This window comes from Dendroctonus ponderosae, unplaced genomic scaffold, assembly GCF_020466585.1.
Source record: "Dendroctonus ponderosae isolate FM_Combo_2020 unplaced genomic scaffold, Dpon_F_20191213v2 Dpon_F_20191213_1, whole genome shotgun sequence".
Classification (NCBI taxonomy): domain Eukaryota; kingdom Metazoa; phylum Arthropoda; class Insecta; order Coleoptera; family Curculionidae; genus Dendroctonus; species Dendroctonus ponderosae.
This window is the reverse complement of record NW_026017110.1, coordinates 9803744-9824617: the sequence shown is the minus strand read 5'-3', so window position 1 is coordinate 9824617 and position 20874 is coordinate 9803744. Positions and strand designations below refer to the sequence as shown.

Genomic DNA, 20874 nt, shown 5'->3' with positions numbered 1-20874 from the left:
GCCATGTAAATAAAAATGACACTAAATTTTAATTCATAAAAATATTGGAATAAATTGCCGATCTGAAGGCGAGAACCTTCCGTTTATTTCTTTGTACTTATAATGACCTTTTAGTATATTTGTGGTTATTTTGTTCTAATGTCCTGAGAATGCATTTTCATATGCAATATTCATTAGGGCGAGTAATTATTTTACTAACTTAAGGCTGACTCGTTATCTTATTTCTTCAGGGTGCCTCAGAGTTGATTAACGTAAAGTTGGGTAGCCGCGGGAGGATTTCAACTAAAAAGACTCCTTTTCAGGGAATTACAAAACAGTTCTAAAGTTCTCCACTTGCTTTAAAAACTAGTACTTGTCGAATACAACGAAAAATTAACTTTTTTTGACAGTCAAACCTTTTAAAATGAGGCGGACTTCGTGTAGAGGTCAATATGTAAGAAACTCACGTTGCATTACAACTAATCACAATTTAACCGTCATGGCTTATCTGTTCTTAAGTTCAAATGTATCTCCTGCTATTAGACAAATTGAAACATAATTTGCGTTGCAGCGAACAAAGAATTACTGTAAATTTGTGACCTTGGACTTGACTGATGGAATTTTATTTAGTGAATTCAAGTGTAGAACAATTATGTACAAATCTAGTTGAAGCAGTAATACGTGTTAGCATTCATATTCCGAATATACAATCGATATTTACATATTTTTTCTTTTGATACACAATCGACACAATTGTATATAATAAACATTTATTATAAGCTGTTGTGTAATAATCAGTTTCCAGTTGGCTCAATTATATTAACACATAATTGAGATAATTACAGTAAATTTAAAGCGAAGATATTACCAATTAACTGATAAAAATGGCAGTTATAAGACCTTGTATTTAAAAAACGGATGTAATTGCTTAATTGAATTGCTAAAATGAGAAACCACCTCTAGTAAATAGCCGTCAATAAAATAGACTTGTATAGTTTTTATGGGCGTCAATAAATAGACGGGAGATTAATTTCCAAAGGCATGTTTTAGCAGACATTTACAAGCAGGAAATTGTATTATGTCAGATGCAAAGATCACTATCTAATTGTCAGTTTGAAAAAAATGTATTCAATCCGTATCTAAATAGATTCTTGGACAATTCTGACTTCAGAAAAATACAGACAGCTCCAACATATTTGATGGCCGGAAACCCAGACTCAACACCCGACGTATTACTTCACACAGCTAACCTGACAAATATTGTAAACAACATAAATCTGACCCTCAACAAAAGCAGCCTCTGACTTCGACAACAAACATCCGAAAATTGAACCTAAGCAGATACAATCCCACAAAGAGACATACTAGATCGAAGACATACAACTACAGCTGACACTAGCAATAGCCAAATTTACTTCCTACACAAAGAATACCTTCTTTCAACACACCTGACCCAAATGCATACAACGACTGATCAAACGAAAAAGAAAACTATATAGACTGTACACAGACACGCAAGACGACGAAAACTAAACGAGCTTAAGAAAAATATTAAACCATTGATAGGACAATCCAAACAAAACAAATGGCTAAAAACATGTCAAGAAATAGAACAAGACGAAGGAAAACACAGAGTCGGATAAAGCGAATGCATTTGCCTGGCATTATGAAAATACCTCCAAAATAACTCCTCAAACCAATGACTATACCAATGAACAAAAATAACTAGAATAACCGAAAAACAACTTCAATTACAAGCAAAATGGAACAATAATCTCTACAATCCCCTTTGTCTTGCAAGACAATCCCGCCTCCGTTTCTCAATTACAACACTATTTGAACACTTCCAAACACTTCTTAATCAACCTGCTAGGCGATGAAAAGACATAACATAGAATAATATTTTTTTTGCTTATTTAGTGTATTATGTTCACACTGTCCCATTAAAAGACACAAATAAACATGTATGTATAAACATACAAGGGCAGAAAAAACGTGGGTCGAAAGCGAAAGATACGAAAAAAATATAGAAATTTTTTTTTTCGAAAATTTCCAGAATATATTAACAGTTGAAGATCGAATTTCAACTTTGTTATTAAGCATTATTTTGAAATTGTCCCATGTTTAATTGGAAGCATATTGGAATACTTGAATAGCCTTTGTCAATAACAACAATAATTTATCAAGCTGTGACTTAATTTGATGCTGCTTTCACGAATTTGTGGATATACGATTCTGGGGAAATGCCACAGTAACACAGCAGAAGCTGTTAGAACTCACGCCAACAAATGGCCTAGAGACACTGGAGATTGGCTCCATAAAAATTGTGGACTACAATAGATGTTCGAGTTCCAGACACAGAGGAACAAGAATTGGAGATAATTGCAGCAGAACCTTCCAGGGGTACTCAGAGCATTGCCCGACAACTGACACTTTCCCAGGCAGCAAATAAATACCGAGGAAGGGCTACATTCCTACCACGTATGTAAGATACGCACTGCATAAGGCCACATTAAACTAATGGCTTACTGAGCACCGATACAAATTGAACATGAGTTAGTTAACCGAATACGAGAAGCTGCTCGAGAAGAGTGCATAATAAGGTGATTACACAGGCACTAACTTGTTTGCAGTTAAAGCCTGAAATCTTTATTTATGTAGTGTACACATCAATTGAAATTTCGAAAAAGGACGTTCCACATTTAACGACTCCTGATGAATTTACCTTTTATCCTTATCTATCGAATTGTTACTCGGTATTTCTCTGATTCTTCTTCTTCTTCTATATACTTCTGATATAGTCTTTTGCAAATATCTCAGTTTTTCATACAAATGAATGTTCTTTACTATTTTTCCTGTACTCTCAAAACATTCCCAGACAACATCGCCAGAGGAATAACGCCACCAATTTTGAATCATCCTGTATAAATTCAATCCGAATGTTTGACCGAATCAGTGTTTATATTTCGAACTAAAGAATGTTAAAGTTCAAATTTTACTTTCGGTATTCTTGCATTTATCTTTCCAATTTAAATTCAGTTGATTTTTCAAGAGGTTTGTTTCGAAATGTTTAACAATTGAAATTATTGCAGCTGAAACTTGCTTGATTTGCTTTTGTTTGAAGCAACAAAAGATGATTCCAGCTATTATTGTCTGGAAATGTGATCAAGCAGTGAAATAAATCACCGTGAACAAAAATGATGCTGCATTAAACAGTTGAAGTATCGATTAAAACTTATTTGTCTAGTGACATTTAGACTAATATCAAAAAGCGCAGTTGAAGACCATTTTAGTAAAATTAAAAGTAATTTAGCTTAGAAACATATAAAATGCAAAAAGTTAAATCATAAGTTTCTATTGCCACCTCATTCTTTATCGATATGTCTGAACTATCACGTGTTTAACGTTGTCAGTCAAATAGCAGTTGTTCAGATGGACGATTGATCTTATTTGTCAATTCATTCAACATTCAAGATTCAACTATTTGCCTGTTTTGTACGGCGCTAATCTAAACAAGTCGGAATGGAAAATCAGGTTTGGGAAATATTGCCGTAGGCACAATATCAATATAATTGTCATCAGTAGACCCAACAGGGTAATTAGAAAATATCGCCTTTGCTTTTAGCTCTCCAACATTAAAGTGCAAATAGAGCCACTTTTTAATCGACCCATGAAAAAGATACGACTCTGTGTTTCCATTTAGCAAATCAAAGGTATCTTACTACCACTTTAAATAATCTTGGTTGTTACTTCTACAATCACATGCAGCACATCAGTAGTAATGAGGACATTTGCTTCATTTCCTGTTTACAAAGATATAATGTTCTTCTTCTTTTTTTTTGCCTACCTACCACCTGCTGAGGAGTAATCTTCACGTAACATGTATTTGTGGCCTCGGGTGATTTCTGGCTGTTTTTGCCTCCAATGTCTTCTATAATCTGATTACTCAAATGCTCTTGTTGGTAAGAGCCATATTCAGAATGTGCCGATTTTACATTGCAAAACCAAAGTTGTAAATCTCAATACGCTCTAAATATACACTGAGCTCATAAAGTATTGCGAAACCCAATTTGCCATAAAAGAAACATTTTCTTATACTTATATATTTTTTCTCAATTAAGACATCCATGCATGTGATGTGATGCAGTAAATAATTTTTGGTCTTGAAATAATAGTTGAAAGTTGGTCACTTCTTCTTTAGTAACAAAATGCACTATAGTGGAATGATTCATTTCATAGCTGATATTGAAATTATTATGGATATTGCATGTGAGTGCCTTTTGCTCATATGGGACTTGCTATTGCTTACAAACTAAACTTGTGGCAAGTCAGTTCCTTATTTAACGAAAAACTAGATACATAGAGGACAGCAATGATATCTGCTAGAAATTCAAAGATATGGTTAGTCATAGCCATTCAAACTTAAAGTAAGATAAGTAAAAAACATTATATGTGAACTTTGTCTGAAATTTGGAATGCGCTTCTCATGGATGAGCGTTAACCACTCACGTCTGCTGTTGTTTGACCAAACCGAAAATACTAGTTCATCAGTTTGAAATAATTATAAAAACATTAATTTGGTCTTCCTAATATTTCCATAAATATAACGCTCATTATTTACATTCTATTAGATTTGCCTAAAAAAATCTGCATATTAAAATCGAAGAAATTACGTTCTTCCATATTATGCGAAGACAGTCGGGGTGGTGGTTTTTAAATATTTCCCATGACGCCGTACTCAATAGATGGTTGCTGTGACGTCAACGAAAACTTGTTTTTCAGGAATCAAAAACATATATTGCCTGTTATACGTGCCAGAAGCACTTTTAACAAAAATATCAAACCCGAATTTTTCTGCCAACGCATTAAAGATTTGTTTTATGATGATGAAGAAGACGATTTGGTGCCCTAAATATGCCTAAGTGCTAGGAAACATTTTTTAAACCAATTTCTTTAAGTGCGGGAAAGTCGGCTGACGTCTCATGTTAGTTTCAAATAACAAAAGTAACTATTACCTTAAGGTTAAACTGGCAATTATCAGCATAACACAAAGAACGACAGAAAAAATAGCAAAACTGTGATGTAAAGTGATAGTGATCAAAACTACTTTTGTTGAATAAATGCTACAAATTTTCAAAATTTTATTTAAATTCTCCCACCTTTTCGTCTCAAGAAAGTGAATAGGACATACAAATACTAAATGAAAACCAAGTGCCTTCTAAACACAGTTATGCCGCCTCCAAACTTGCGATTTCTTCTAAACCCTTGTGTTCAATTCTTCTAAACCCTTCTAAGTTCATGTTCAGTTTCTATCTAGCTTTATTGGCAAGGGATATGATCTTGTTATGTTAACAGCAAGAGCTGTCGAGTCATCTTTATGTTGTTTTTAATAGGCGTTGACAAGTTTTGTCATATTACTATTTTGTCTCCAGAAAGGGCAGATTAAATGTTTTTCGTTGAAGGAATGTTGTCGATAAATCGGTATTTACTTGCTCTGCGATTGAGAGGCAAAGTACTAAGTACTTATTCCTGTTCTGTTGTTATATAATAATACTGATTATCACGTAATCTACAAGTCAAACACGCTGTAATTCCGCAGAATGGTCAAACTTGAGTGATAATTGAATACGTTTGATGGTTTATGAGAATATATACGGGGTTACATTTTTATCAATGTTCTTATTTTCGTACCTATTTTAGGGACACTGTTTCAAATCAATACAATGGTTTTTAGGTCGACATTTTTTACTATTCTTGCATCCCTTAAATTGGATTTCCTTCCACTGTTTCGTTTCGTTCTTTGTTAAGTGAAATGAGAGGCAAATACACACAAATAGCCAAATATTCGTTAATTAGACTGACCGATCTTGACTCAGAACTCTGCTTGTATGTGAAATAGACATTGTCTGTAGATGTTTTTATTTTTATAGTCTGCATCTTTAAATAATTCAGTGAGCAGCAAATTACTTTTCTAAGAGTTGCAAAATTATATCTGCCTAACACAAAAAAGACATCTATTCTCTATTCTAGACAAAATATGAATAAATATTTATTAATGGGTTTTTTTCTGTAAATAAATTGCTATGTGAGATACATTAATAACCTTGCGGTACCTGCAGCAACTGCCAGAAAGTATCAGTAAATAATAACTTTACTCTACATATACTACATATAGAAGAATCCCGTATGGGTACATTTAGATTTCACTGAAATTATTAAAAATGCATCTCAAACTTAAATTAATTAAATCAAAATGATCAGACATTTTCAAAATCTTTCGCAAGTTACTTGTAAATGATTATTTTTTTTGTTAAGTGCCATCGTTAGTGTATAATTTAGAAGCATTTCAAATTGATCCCTATTTAAAAAACAACAATATGTGCGACATATTTCTTATTTGGTACTGTTCCTTATTTCCAAAGCAATTATTTGTTCGGACACCTAATTTGCATATGCAAACTGATCTCACTTTAGCTTCAGTTTACAACGTAAACAAAATTGCGTGCAAATACCTACTTTCTCGATTTCCAACAAAAAGGCCAGACGCAAATATTATTTAGAATACCAGTAAACGGCTGGTAATTCCCAACACCAATGCCCTATTGYTCGGAATGAAAAAACCGCAGAAATGCCTGGGTTCGTCAGCAAAACTGGTTACGTTTCCTTATAAGTATGGCTATAAAATCTGGAAAATCCGATTAKAATATATTAACCATATTTCTGCAGCCTAGTAGTAAAAAACTGTTTTAATAAAACTTGTTATTTGATGTTAAAAAAATGATTTACTTGATTATATTAATTCAACAAAAGTACAGTGTCTACGTTGTACAATTGACTCAGCTTGCAGAAGAAAATAGAAAGTTTGAAACCGCCAAAGAGGTGGTCTGCGCTAACCTTCGCTGATGGCTGACCACTTCATTTTGATAAGGAAATAATAGAATGCAAGGTTTAACAAAACAAAAAATATCTTCCGACATGCAATGCAAAATATGAGCGCGCATCGATCGATCGATGCCGTAATGTGAACGTGTTAGATAAACGTTAATTGGACTGTATATCATTTAAAATAATCACTTAACTCTTTAGCATAGTCAATATTGGATTATATTGCAAATTGGTACCAATTTAACTGTATTGAACATCTTAATGTCATCGTCTTTAAGCACGAAGATATTTCTTTAAAATATGGAAGCGAAATTCAGCTGACTTGATGCAAATCTATTAGTTGTTTAATGTCGATAGCTGAATATATAATTAACGATACCAATGTACGTAAACGGCTAATAAATTATCGAATATGTTGAGTATAAAAACATTTGTTATTACCGATTTAGAGTAAAAAATAATGACAATTTAAAATGATTTTGATCATTGTAATAAAGGATACGAAGTGACGACCTTAGATCAATAGATCAATTCTGAAATTAAATGTAATGTTACAAAAAGTAATTTTTTACAAAAGTGAAAAAACTAAAATTTGGTACCTATTAGAAAATGAATATTGCAAATATTGAAAATAGCTACTTTTTCTGGATAACTTCAGACTACATTCTGAGAGGTACCCTCTTCATCAATACGATACAGTTGAATATTTGTCCGCAAGTTGTGAAATAAATTAATTCATTCATCAATAATTCTGACTTAACTTGGTATTTACAGTACAGAGTTATGCTCGCTTTATGCGTTTTCCTTCACAGCAGGAATCTAATGTAAAATAACGTTTAATTTGTCATATAACTGCGGATATTACAGAACAATATAACAAACACCGCAGAAACAAATTACACAGTAAATGGTTTGATTACAGTTTTGAGTGCGTTCCATATTACAACGCTTCGATTTGTGACATTTTATCGAAAACGTTGTAGTAAGGTTCTAATGATGGGTCATAAACATGGTTTAAGTGGTGAGACGTGGTGGGTAATTTTGGATAAAAAAAAGTACTAAAATCAATTCATTTTCTGCCCCAACTTTTCTATTCAGATATGAGACTGGATTTGAAAGTCGAACTCGGATGTTTTGATAGACAATTTAAACCCCCGGTCTGATACTTAGATAAGTTAATTCTTCTATCAATTGTATAATAAGAGCTTTTCTTTCTGTAGAAGAAATCTGATTAAACGTTTTGCGGAAAATGTTGTCTTTTTACTTATGTCGCTAGATTTTGCTTTACGCTAACACTTCAATAATAAWCAAAATGCATTAACAAAATATGCCTTTCTTYTATTCATACGCGCATCTAGAAGAATGGCCCTAATTTTAAATCGCCCTGTTTTCCAAAAGTTACTTTGCTTAATTAGCAAAATACCACATACATTTMACGGGGCAGCTAATTCAGATCAACCCATAAGAGAGTTACTACATAGGCTATAGAAAAATGACTGAAGCAATGAGGACTGGGATTCCAAAAGACCGAAAAATAAATCTTTTGACCTACGTTTGCAACTAAAATATCCGGACAATAAAAATTTAGCACTGAAGTAAAGGTGATGAACACAAAAGTAAAGGTCATATTATTCCTGTTTTACTAATTGGCAATTTATTTTTTCACAAATTATGATCAATACATTTCACAATATCTTATATGTTGGTAGCATACATTTTATCACTTGATACCTACAATAATTAAAGTGAAGATCAATTGGAAAATATTTGAAGCTCTAAATGTTTTGCATCAGGATTTAAAAATCAGCGGTACTGAGTTAAGATTTGTTTTAAGCGCGACTTCTGAGTTTATTTTAGCAATAACGATATTTTAGCTATTTAACAGAAGCAGTCATTTCAAGATTAAAATAGTTGACTCCAGGTAGGAAGCAAATACCGGTGTTATCTGGTCTATGCAATTAAGCACTTACCGAGAAATTCAAGCTATTTATAGTCAAATATGTTTCTCCTTACATTTTCCAGCTCAAAGTTTTCAATATTTATTAGTTTGTCTGTAATGTTTATCATCCAGATTAAGAGTATGTATAAATCTTAAATGTGTTTTAATAATTGAAAAACTCTGCATAATTACATAAATTAAGAACTAATTGTGTCAAGGGAAAATTAATTAGGTATTTAGTGAAAATAATTTGAACTGTGGAACACAAATTCTTCGGAACATCGGTTTTGCTTTGCTAACCATTCTGTGACTTCCAAAATTCAAACTGTTCTGTCAAGGTCTATAAAATGCCCCGAGCAGTAATTGCGGTTTTTATCAGGTAAAACTACCGTAGCAAATTACCAATAATCGGAAAGATTATTAGTCATTAATTGCTTGATCCATTAGGTAAAGCTGCTAATTTTAAATGTGGTAGGTAGCTCTAAACCTCTAAACAATAATTATTACGTAAACGTTCTAGTTGCTTGAAGTGATAATTTGAAATCAATTCTCATTCAGTCTCAAGTTCACGGTTGATGAACTTTAAGTCATGTTGAACTACGTTGTATTTACTGGAATTGTGGTTAGCAATTAAATCTAAATGAATATAGATGTTATTGCTCCGATATTTGTATTGCATATGAAAGTTACCAAGTATTAGTTGAAAACCAAATTTAATTAACTTTGGTCTCAAGCAGCTACTGTATCCACCCAACTCAGTTTCAACGTGTACTCGAAATGCTTTATTACAGCAATGATTATACCTATTTTCGCTAAAGACAGGTTGCAAAAACTGACACTTTTATTTCAAAAATTTAGAAGGACATTTAAAGCCTGATTTTACCTTGAGAACAAGTATGTATCAACGTGGCTTTCTGTCCTGACGTTCTGTTTAGAAGGCAACTAAAGTTTTTATGGCAGGGATATAAACATAAGCGGTTTTTAGCGGTTCTATCTATATATAATAACCTAAAATTCGGTTTTAAGCTGTTCAAATTATGTCTCGAATAGGTTGCACATAAAAAAAGTATAGCCATATATTGTGGAAAATCCAAAATACAGTTTTATGTGACCTTCGATTTCTTAGACAAAGGACGCACGCTTTACATGGATAACTGGTGCACGTATTGCACCTTAGTAACTGCATTTTTGTAGCGAAATACATATTTTGTGGACAGATTACGGGCTAATTGAAAACCCAACACAACAGCTACCAGTTACTGCTGAATGCAACAAAAAACTGACATAATAAAAACGGGGCAATACGCTTCATGTTACAGAACATCAATTTCATCCCTGTGCTTGGGTACGACAGCTAAGTACTAGGCACAGGGATGAAATTATTCCGAGACAAGAAAGAGGATAAAACATTTTGAAGGCTAGTTATAGACCATAACAATAATAAAACATTGATTCATATAACCGATCAAGTGAAAGCGTAAATTACATCTCAAAGGCTCAGTCCAAGTTTCAAAAGAACTACACCCACAAGATGAAAATTTAGCTCTAAAAAATACCGAGTCAGAAGAAACCGTCCATACATTTCAATATGTTCGTCGAGCTAGCAGGAAACGTTGCGCTATTTGCTATGCGAATATTAGTGAACCATATCCGGCATGCATATAAGTCCCAGCAGGAGGAAGCAGTAAGGATAGGCCTCAAAACAAACGAGGACAAGACCAAGCATATGTGCCTCAGTATCAATAATCGGAACCGAGATAGAGAAGGTCAAAACTTCTCTATCGGGAACTACAACTTTGAGCGGACAAGACAATTTAAATATCTGGGTACAAGTATTAGTGCAAATAACGACATTACAGATAAACAACAGGCTACAGGCTGCAAACAGATGCCTTTTTGCTCTTGAAAACCTAATAAAGTCTAGAATACTCACCAGGAAAACTAAGCTGAACATATTTAAAAGAATTATAAGGCCTGTCGTAATATATGGCTGTGAGACCTGGACACTAACGGTTACAAGCGAAAGATCTTTGAAAGGAAAGTGCTAAGAAAAATATTTTACCCAACCAGAGACGAACATACCAGACAATAAACCAACCAAGAATTCAAAGTTTACACTGATAAGAGTATAATAAAAGAAATAACGGCCAGGAGACTATAGTGGGCAGGACACGTTAAAAGAATGCCCAACGTTAGAATGGCGAAACTAATGCGGGAGGAGGTTCCACGGAGGGAAAACGTTCATTGGATCGGCTCCGCCTCAGATGGACAGATAATTTACAAAAGACCTAAAGGCCATGAACATCGATCGAATGCTTAGTAGGCGTCGGCAAAAACCCACCCAGGGATGATGATGATAATGATGATGATGATGAAAGAAGTCCCAAGAAAAACCCTCAAAAATGCCCTGAAGTGCCTACAGTGCAACAGATATTAACGTCTATCCTGTTTTAGTATAGCGGGTAAGACAACAGACATATAATAAAATAACGAAGACCTTAAGTTTAAGTTTTAATGTGGCAAGTGTGTGGCTAATTGAGTTTTTAATAAAAAAAAACATATTATGATTATGATGTTGATGGATGGTGCCACATCGGTCTACCACTTACAGACCAAATATGGTACCTGGACCGTTACATCATGGGTTTCACGATCTCATTAATTTAAATGCACGCCATAAGACCAACAATGGTTCAAATGCATCTGAGTGAAATATGAGTCTTAAAAAGTCAAGCCATGCGGACCTCCAAAAAAAATTAACTTTGGTTTTTACCAAAGTGTACGAAACTAAAGAAAGATGAGATACATATGTTTAGAACGTGTGAATGTTTTTACGTGTATAAAGACAGGAAGCTGAATCACCGCGTATAAAAATAAATGCAGGTTGAAAGAGAAAACTGAAGTGCGATTTGAATTTTGGACGTTCACAACACAAAAATTTGCGGATACTTTGATTTTCTAGGCTCGAGTAATTTGTTAATTATTTGACCTCTATAAGCACACTAAAAATAATTCCTAATAACATTTTCTGATCGTCAGTATCAAATGTAGAAAAGACAAATTGAAATGGCTACCAAAAGCTCCTTTAAATTATAACCGAATATAGGTTAAACATAATTTCGTTTTGGATTAGCTCATATCTATGCGTAAGTGCTAAACTCAAGGGCGATACGCACATAATTCCTAATCTATTTTTAAGCTGTAAAAGGTCAATGAAAATCGATGTTATTTGAGTGCTATAATACTCACCTAAATGTATAGGATATCTTCCAGTCAGTAAAGCAGCTCTGGAGGGGGTACATAGTGCTTGAGTATAGTGACTATTTAAGATAACTCCATTGTAGGCGAGAGCATCAATGTTTGGAGTCGGAATTTCATCAGATCCATGAAAACTGACGTCGTTAAATCCCTGGAAAAAAATTAAAATAGTAAATTTAATTCGAGTTTTAAAGTTATGTAGATTGTTTCATTACTTTTATAGCCGTTTATCTAAATTGGCGTATTCTTAAATTTATAAGTCGGATAAGTAAATCAAATGTTTAATGCTATATGTATATCTAAACACACTTTTGAAGTTAACATAACTTATAAAATGTGAATTTAGTTAGATACTATAATGGTAATATCAGTTGTGGCTTTCCATAAATCACTGACATTGCTTCTGTGATCATTGTGTAACGCTTTGAAACATAACACCAATTTTTTTGCCAAACAAATAATATTGAAAACCTGAATCATGAAGGTTTTCTAATCGTTTCAAGTTCGCCATTTGTATAAACGAAAGCAATTTACTTCGAAAAGCAATTCTTCTAAGTAGTTCGGTAATTAGACAAGCAAGGTCGCCGTTTTCGTCATTTTTCACAACAGCATATGAATGGTCTGATTGTAGCCCAAGTTTGACAAGCCCAACAAAAAGCACTACCTCTATGTACCGGACTATTATGTGGTATACAGTGTATACCACATAGTTTAGGTGCTTATGATTAAATAAATAGTTGCAATTTTTTTTTATTTTGCATCATATTTTTTTAATTGATTCATGTTTTTAAGCGATTCTAACAATTAATAGGAGTGTGTTCGTGTTTCTTGAAGAATTTCGTGCTAACGAAGTAGTTTTTTATTGTGTCGATTATTAGTGTAATTATAGGTTACTTTAGTTGCTTAAAATATGCATACAATTGTTGTGCGATGAATGTCTATATTTATAAGCCTTTCTTCAGGATATTTATCAATATCGTTTTATGTGAACCGCAAAATTATATCCACGTGTAACCTTCAAACGATTTAGCAATGCGTTATCCCGACAGGTTTCAGTTTTTTAGATTTATTAAATTTTATAACCCACATATTAGCGGTTATAATAATATGTATTTTAAATAATAAAAAAAAAAGACACATTGAATGATTCGATATTAGAGGTGTGATTGGATAGAGGTATAAATGGATAAATAAGAAAATAAGCTTTAGTAAAATGTCAGATTTTCTGTCTTACGAACATTTCGAAAAAAAACGATAATTTTTTTGAATTTAAAGATAATAGTAGTTGAATTAATTTAATCAGAATCAATAAAAGTCCACCTAAAACCTATATTTTCGCTGGACTTTTGTAATGAGACACCAGTGAGAAACAGTTTTTTCAGAAAAATTTGCAGTTATTAATTAACTTTGAAATTATTATTTATTTATTTGCTGTGTATTTACTTTGATTTTTACTTTTGACTTACAGCATTTACTTCGATTTTAGTATGAAAAATTAGCGTTTAATATCTATATATAATATGAATATTTACTGAAACGCCTTACACTCAATAACGGTTTGAGCTATCAATGAATGTATTCAAGGCTTCCTTTAATATCAGATGTTATTCGAGATTCAATGGTAAATACTAGAAAACAATACATACATATATTGCTTTAACATGCTTATTCTAATACAAAGATAGAAAATAATGATTATTTTATTTTAGCTGTTATATAGAGACTAGTAATTTTTTAATTAATAAGGCATTTAGGATAAATGGCATATTTATTTCATATGTCGTAATTATTAATTTTACATAACACTTTCTCTTCTCGTTAAATATTCCGATGAATGGAAAATGGCAAATCTTGGCCATTCACAGCGAGAAATTTTAGCATACATGTGTACAATCGTATAGCAGGTGTATTTTGTACCATGAATTAATTGTTGAGTCAGATCATCGATGATTCTACTACCGCAGTGACTTTTATTTCTATTGTCTGATTTTTATACTAGTTACTAGTATATACTAGTACTAGTATATAGTTTTCCTTTTATACTGTTAATGTTATGTCAGCTCTAATTAAAACTGCATTTCTATAAATATATGATTATAAGAAATTGAAAAAGGTAATGCAGTTCATTCGCTATCATTCCGACGAAACCCAATAAATTTCCGTGTTTTGACACACAAACACAAACCAAATGCAAACCTTGCAAGTGCCATATTAGTTGTTAAATCTGTAAGCGATTCGAATTGTTCGAGCCTAAGATACTCATAGATAACTTTGTTATATACCGACCCAATTACATTCGTGGGTGTGTCACTAGATGGAAATAGGACGGCGGATAAAATACCGGATTTTCGTAATCGTAGGTGCGTTAGAACAAAAATGCTTTCAATCCACGACTTCTCCCTTTTAACCACATTCGAAATGTGTTAATTCAAACAACTGAAAAGAGGAATTAATTTAATTTGATGAGCAGTTAATAACAACACGGGAACAAAGGGAAACACATTTTATTTAGAATGACCAACAGTTGACTGTGTGGCGCCTTGCGCCAACAAGACATGAAAAAAAATGATTATGCAATCCAATTTGTATCCTTCGACTGTTGAATTTCAAATAGCTGTTAGACTAACTCATGAACAAAGAAAAAGTGATGGGTTATTAATAAGGGAAAATGATAAAGACGTACCATACCTATAAGTTCGTAGAAAAAAGAGAGAAACTACATAGTTTGACGGAAAGTTGGATTCATGTTTTCAGAATGTGCATAATAACCTTTACAACTGAAAATCTTGTATTCTTTGCTCTGTAAAAATTGCGTTTTAGTTAAATAGGTTTTCCTAATTCCAATATAAAATAATTAGAAACGTTTATAATTACTCAGAGCAAGAGATAGTGTAAAAAATGTGGACAAGAATAAATTCATTTTTGGTTTTAAAAATTGTGCAACAAAACTGTTGATGTTAATATTATTTGAATTAGCCAGCAACCTTAGAGTTAAGCATAGAATGAAACATCATCTTAATGTTATTTATGTTTGCCTAAATATTGTTATAGTTATTTGTTGAGTCTTTCTTCCAAAGTAAAATATATAGAGATATGTTTCTAACTGTTAATAAAATAATTAATAATGGGCAAATGTATATGCACAATTAAACATACTCCACTATCAAGAAAAAAATATCTGACCATTTTCAGATCTTAATAAAAATAAAATTAATTAAAGCAGTTTTAAAATAAATCAACACTGACGCGAACTCAATTTTCATCTGGTAGAACGAACTTTTGCACTTCGAAATTCATTCTGAATTCTAACAATCTATCTTCTAACAGGCCATCTGTTTTCTGTAGACATGTATATGGTAAATAATTTGCTTGCATTTTTATATCTGATATGTAAATTGTCCGCCTTAATGCACACAAGTTTTCCAGTTATTCAAGAAGCAAGAAACCACAATATATAACCACGTTAAACAATTTAACTATTTTTAGATCAAACACAGCAAAAATTAATTTTGGCGTCAGAGTATTTACCATAAGAAAATCAAGAAAAGCTTTTTACTTGAGTACAACTGAGTAGTACTTACTTAATTATCTCGCTGAAATAATGGGGCGGAAAAATCTTAATAAATTAGTGAAGTAAAAAAGAGGACTGTAATCATCGCTTTGAAATAAATGTAAGCTCCATTTACAATAAGATACTTATGCAAAGACTTTGGTATGACCGGAAGTGCTGCCACAAAATGAGCTCAACGAATCAAAAAGTCTATTAATTTGGCAATGTTTTTCTGCAAATAAATTAGATCTAATTAAAATGGAATGAAATGCTTAGATTTATCACTGTCTCACTAAGTATATTGTTTATTTTTTAGATTATCAGTGTTTGTGTCTGTATTGTTTTTTCCCGGTTATTGACCACTCTTGAATAGAAGAAATTGAATCAGTCAACATTCCGGCCATCCTCAAATGTGCTGGCAATTGGCTAGTAGCAGCGACACTCACCAAGCAAGAAGAAGGAAGTTGAGTTGGCCCATTAACAATATGTATAGTGAAGCTATCGCTGTATACTAATTATTTTATAAAAACAACCGTATCCGATCCAAAGTACCCGAAATATAGTCTACGGTTAACAGAACCATTGGGGATCAAGGGAAACAAGACAGAAAAACAGAAAACAATCGAAGCATGAAATTTCGCAAAATGACAAAGCGATACCCACAAATAACGGATCTTCAGATTAGTAGAGGTATTAATATCAATGTTGATACGCATTTTTAATCGACTGCCGCCGTGCAAAACACGAAGATAAATATTTTGATTATACGGAAGATTTGACAACCACTGCTTTTGGAAATTTAAACAATTTAATAATTTATTAAAATAAAAATAATATAATTGTAGAACAATTTGTCCTCAGAAAGGAATTGCTGAATCTCATTAGCTCCATTCTACAAATCACGAATCATGATGTTTTCAGGTGAACAGTTTGTGTTTGATGGTGACTCGATTGGTTACATTAATAATCCTAAACACGAATTAAGTTGGATTGATAGGTGGCTTTAAATGCCCGCTTAAAATTAATGAATCATTATTAGTAGAATTTATTAATTGCAGATAATTAATAAAAAATGTCCATTAGATGACCAGCAACATAAATGCTAGGGTAACCCCAATTGGTATAAAATATAAATATCTGAATTACGGCAACAAATAAACTTTTGGTGTGCATACATTTTTGGTAAAAGTCTTAATTGGTGCCGTGAATTTAGTAGCTATTTCGTTGCAATTATCAGCACTTACCATATCATCAGCGACAATTACAATAATATTGGGTTTGGTTTTATTTTCGGTTCCATGACATAAAGCCGCTAAACAGCTTATTAATAAAAAGCACTTCATTCTCAGCACGCGACTTGACACATAAACGATATTAAATTGGATCAGATTTGAAATAATCTTAGAACTTCGCCGGCTTCAACCAGAAACCCAAGCTCAGGGCCTATGAGTTGACCACTCGACACGGTCAGATATCTTGAGCAATGGACAGGAAAAGCATTCTTATAATATTATGTACCAACAAATGGAGGGGTTTCACTATTGGTCACTGCTGTTACTCTTATTGCAGTATCTTCGACGTCATTGGAATCGCTACCTGTAATGGGTGGCGGTTATTCCTGGGTACATTCATTAATTTCTTGGCCGGAATCTGCTTTGAGCATTATCGTAAATTAAATTAACTGACTTTGATTTAGTTTTCAAAACCAGTTTAAGCTTGATTTTATGAAAGATAATAAACGTTTTTTTATTACTCAGTAGTTATAGGTAGCACATCCTGTTGTGAGAATTCTATTGGAAATTCCATAACATGTATGCACTTTAAGCATGTAAAGTTAATTACGTTATTTTTTATGCTAATACGACTAAATATTAAATGTTCCATTTCCCGATGTTGCGAAAATTGCTTTTGGTGTTCCTTACATTTAAACCCAATTTAGACATATTGTATATTTCATATAATAGTAGTTTTCGATACAAGGGCGAAAAGTGTCGTTTTTTGGCCTCGTATCGAACAATATTGTTTAATCGAATGAAAGACATAACACAAATCATATTAGATACTGAAATCATGATAGTTATAATAAATAAGAATAGCCAAAAATATAAGGCATCAACTACATATTTTAACTTTGATGTCAACGGTATTGTTGAAATTTTCACGTTTTGACGTTTGTAATTTTTCTAAAGCGTAATTGTAAGAATATACCAGTGAAACAATGAGTGTTGAAAATTCAAGTGCTGCTTTTACGGTATGGTGTTTGTATAAGTTGCATATTTTGGATGACATTTGCGCTATTTAAAATGGTCGTGCTTTGCGTGTGGCAGATAAACTTAAATTTATGTTCAAAAGTTGATCATAAACCTATTTATGTGTACAATGCAAGACATAAACTTGTTTTAATTTGACAATTTAATTAATGTCTTTATAAATCGTGCTCTTCGGGTTTCCAAATCTCTCAGTTTCTGTTTTCGTTAAGTTCAGTTCCTTGACCGATATCGAATAATTTGGATGGTTGATTTTTCAAATTCGAAATTCGGTCTGAGCAGTGGTGAAGAAAAAGAAAAAAAAATTTAGCTACCAAGCTTTCGGCAATTTGTTGTCGCCTTGCTCAGGGCTGGAAGAGTCATTACACAAATTTTACTATATAATACTGCTAATTGTTTGCCCATAAGAAGGCCGGGAACCCTCCAGAATATTCTATCATTTTTTGTACAGCTTGATGAAATATTGAATCTTGTAGTCACATCGTTTGGTCATAATTCCTTTGTATTGGATTACACAAAACATTTATTCACTATAAACATGTTTTTCTGCAGAAATGACGAGACAAACTACTTTCAATACAAATTAATGATTAGTTGAAGGCACTGTACACCTCAATGATTTGACTTCGACATTTCAAACTCTACTGCTACGCATATCAGTTCGGAATTCCTCTCAAATTTCTATCTCTCGGATGCTTTACTTTTATATGAAAAACGTTTTATTTTGAATTATTTCGGTCCTGGTGGCTGATTATTGTATACAATTAATTTGTTCGTTTTTTGTTTTTTTGGTTTTGGATTTGATTTCTATGGGAGATTTGTTTTTGGGGTTTATTGTTGGGGTTGGTAAGTTTGGGGTTATATTTGGGGTTGGTAAGTTTATTTGGGTATTGTATATAGTTACGTTGTATTAGTTCAGGAGAAAAAGTTGTATACAGGGTGACTCAAAATTGGCATCATTCCTCTGGAGGGGTGTCATGGGAGTACAAAAAAATTAGTGACAAAAATTAAATATTATTAAAAACTCAGATATTTGAAAAAAATTAGATCAGAAGCATGGCAACAATGTTTTTCAAGGTAATCTGCCTAATGAACATTTCGTAAATACCTGTTCCTTCGGAATTATTAAAAACTACGGTAACCATGGATAAACATGAAGCAAAAAAAATAAAAGAGACAATAACAAGCGTTGAGGTTACGATAACGCTGTGACCTTGCGGTCAGTGCTGCGACAAAACAATCCCCTGAGTGCTGCCATCTTTTTGGGGCAAATGAGTGATATACCTAAATAGGTCACAACTGTCATCCAAAACTACCGGTTAAAGGTTATGTATCATTGATCAATATTATTGATCAAATAAAATACAATTCTGTTGGTAAAACACAAGTGTTCCATTCCAAACATCTTTGTGTCCCAATCACTTTGAGTCTGAGCTCATATTTTGAGCAGCTTCTCGTGTTCGGTTAATTAACTCGTTCGGAAGGTCAGAGATTTAATGTGTTCTAGTGTCCTGAGCATATTACTTACATGGTAGGAATGTAGGCCCTTCCTCGGGGGAGTTATCAGGACAATTAAGTATTCGGTGTTTGGGAAAGTGCAGTTGTTGTGCAATGTTTCCAGTACTTATGGAAGGCTCAGCTGCAATAATCTCCAATACCTGTTCCTCTAGGTCTGGAAACCGAGCACCTTTAGATTGTCCACTATCTGCGTTAATTTCGGGCCACTCGTCTAGTGTGTAGCTTTTTGCTGGTGTAAGTTCTTAGAGCTTCTGCTATGTTACTGTGGCATTTTCCCATAACTACTCGCATATTCGCTGTTGGTTTACATTTTGTGAAAGGAGCTTCAAAATAAGCCACAGTTTGACAAAGACTTGTAAAAAACCTGTAACTATCTGTTTTCATCTTTTCACTTAACATCAAAAAATTGTAGAATAGTACTTTTTAAATCTAAAAATGTTTCGTAATTTAACAAAAAGATCGTAATTTTTCTTTTCGAACGCTGAAGTATTCCAATAGGATACCAATCAAAAGTTGAAATTCGATCTTCAACTGTTAATATCTTCTTGAAATTTTCGAAAGTACAGTACTTAGTACTCTCTAAGTGGGCCCATGTATACAGGGTGATTCAAAATTGGCGTCATTCCTTTTAAGGGGTGATGGAGGCTCACTTGGGGAGTACGAGAAAAATATTGAAATTTTTTTTTCCAAAATTTTTAGAAGGTATTAACAGTTGAAGATCGAATTTCAAGTTTGTTATTAAGCATTATTTTGAAACGGTTCCATGTTTAATTGGTAGCATATTGAAATACTTAAACATTCAAAAAGAAAAATTACGATCTTTGCTTCAAATTACGAAAATTTTTGATATCAAAAAAGTTTCTACAATTTTTTGATGAAAAGGCACAGCGGCAATGATGTTTTTTGTCATTAACAGATAGTTACAGGTAGATCTTGTCAATCTTAACAATAATTTGTCAAAGTGTGACTTACTTTGAATTTCCTTTCACGAATTTGCGGATATGCAATTAGTTCGGGGGGAATGCTACAGTAACATAGCAAAAGCTGAAAGAACTCACGCCAACAAAGGGCGAGGAGAGTGGTTCCAGGAAGATAATGGACGACAATCCATTTTCGGGTTCCAGGCACAGAAGAACACGTATTGGACATAACTGAATCAGGGCCTTCCAGGGGCACTCAGAGCACAATAACTGACACTTTTCCAAACACCAAATAAATACCGAGGAAGGGCTACGTTCCTACCACGTTTGTAGGGTACAGACAGCACAAGGAGATACAAATGGAGCAGGAGTTAATGAACTGAATACGAGAAGCTGCTTGATAAGAGTGGATAATAAGGAAATTACACAGGCACTACCTTGTTTGGAGTTAACCATTCAATGGTCAAAAACACTAAAGATGTTGTAGGGTTTATTTATAAATACCCATATTCGAGGTTATGAGAGCAGGTTGACATTTCGTCAACATGTCGTTATTGT

At 33.1% G+C, this 20874-nt stretch overlaps 1 protein-coding gene across 3 annotated transcripts in view; it reads right to left on the bottom strand.

The window, feature by feature from the left end:
* The window catches only part of LOC109535454 (arylsulfatase B), a 28746-nt gene extending 10252 nt beyond the window's left edge, over window positions 1–18494 (bottom strand). Inside the window, exons 1-2 of one of the 3 annotated variants that reach the window (XM_048663922.1) lie at window positions 18193–18494; window positions 12053–12212 (exon numbers count right to left, since the gene is read on the bottom strand). Coding sequence is in view for 1 of the 3 variants with exons in the window: in XM_048663918.1 (XP_048519875.1) it covers window positions 12053–12212; window positions 16856–16954 (259 nt within the window). In the remaining 2 variants the exon portion in view is untranslated. Of the gene's footprint in view, window positions 1–10736; window positions 10911–12052; window positions 12213–16855; window positions 17131–18192 lie in introns of those variants that run through there. The other 2 variants (XM_048663918.1, XM_048663927.1) reach the window with 2 other exon arrangements.
* Window positions 18495–20874: the final 2380 nt, after the last annotated feature.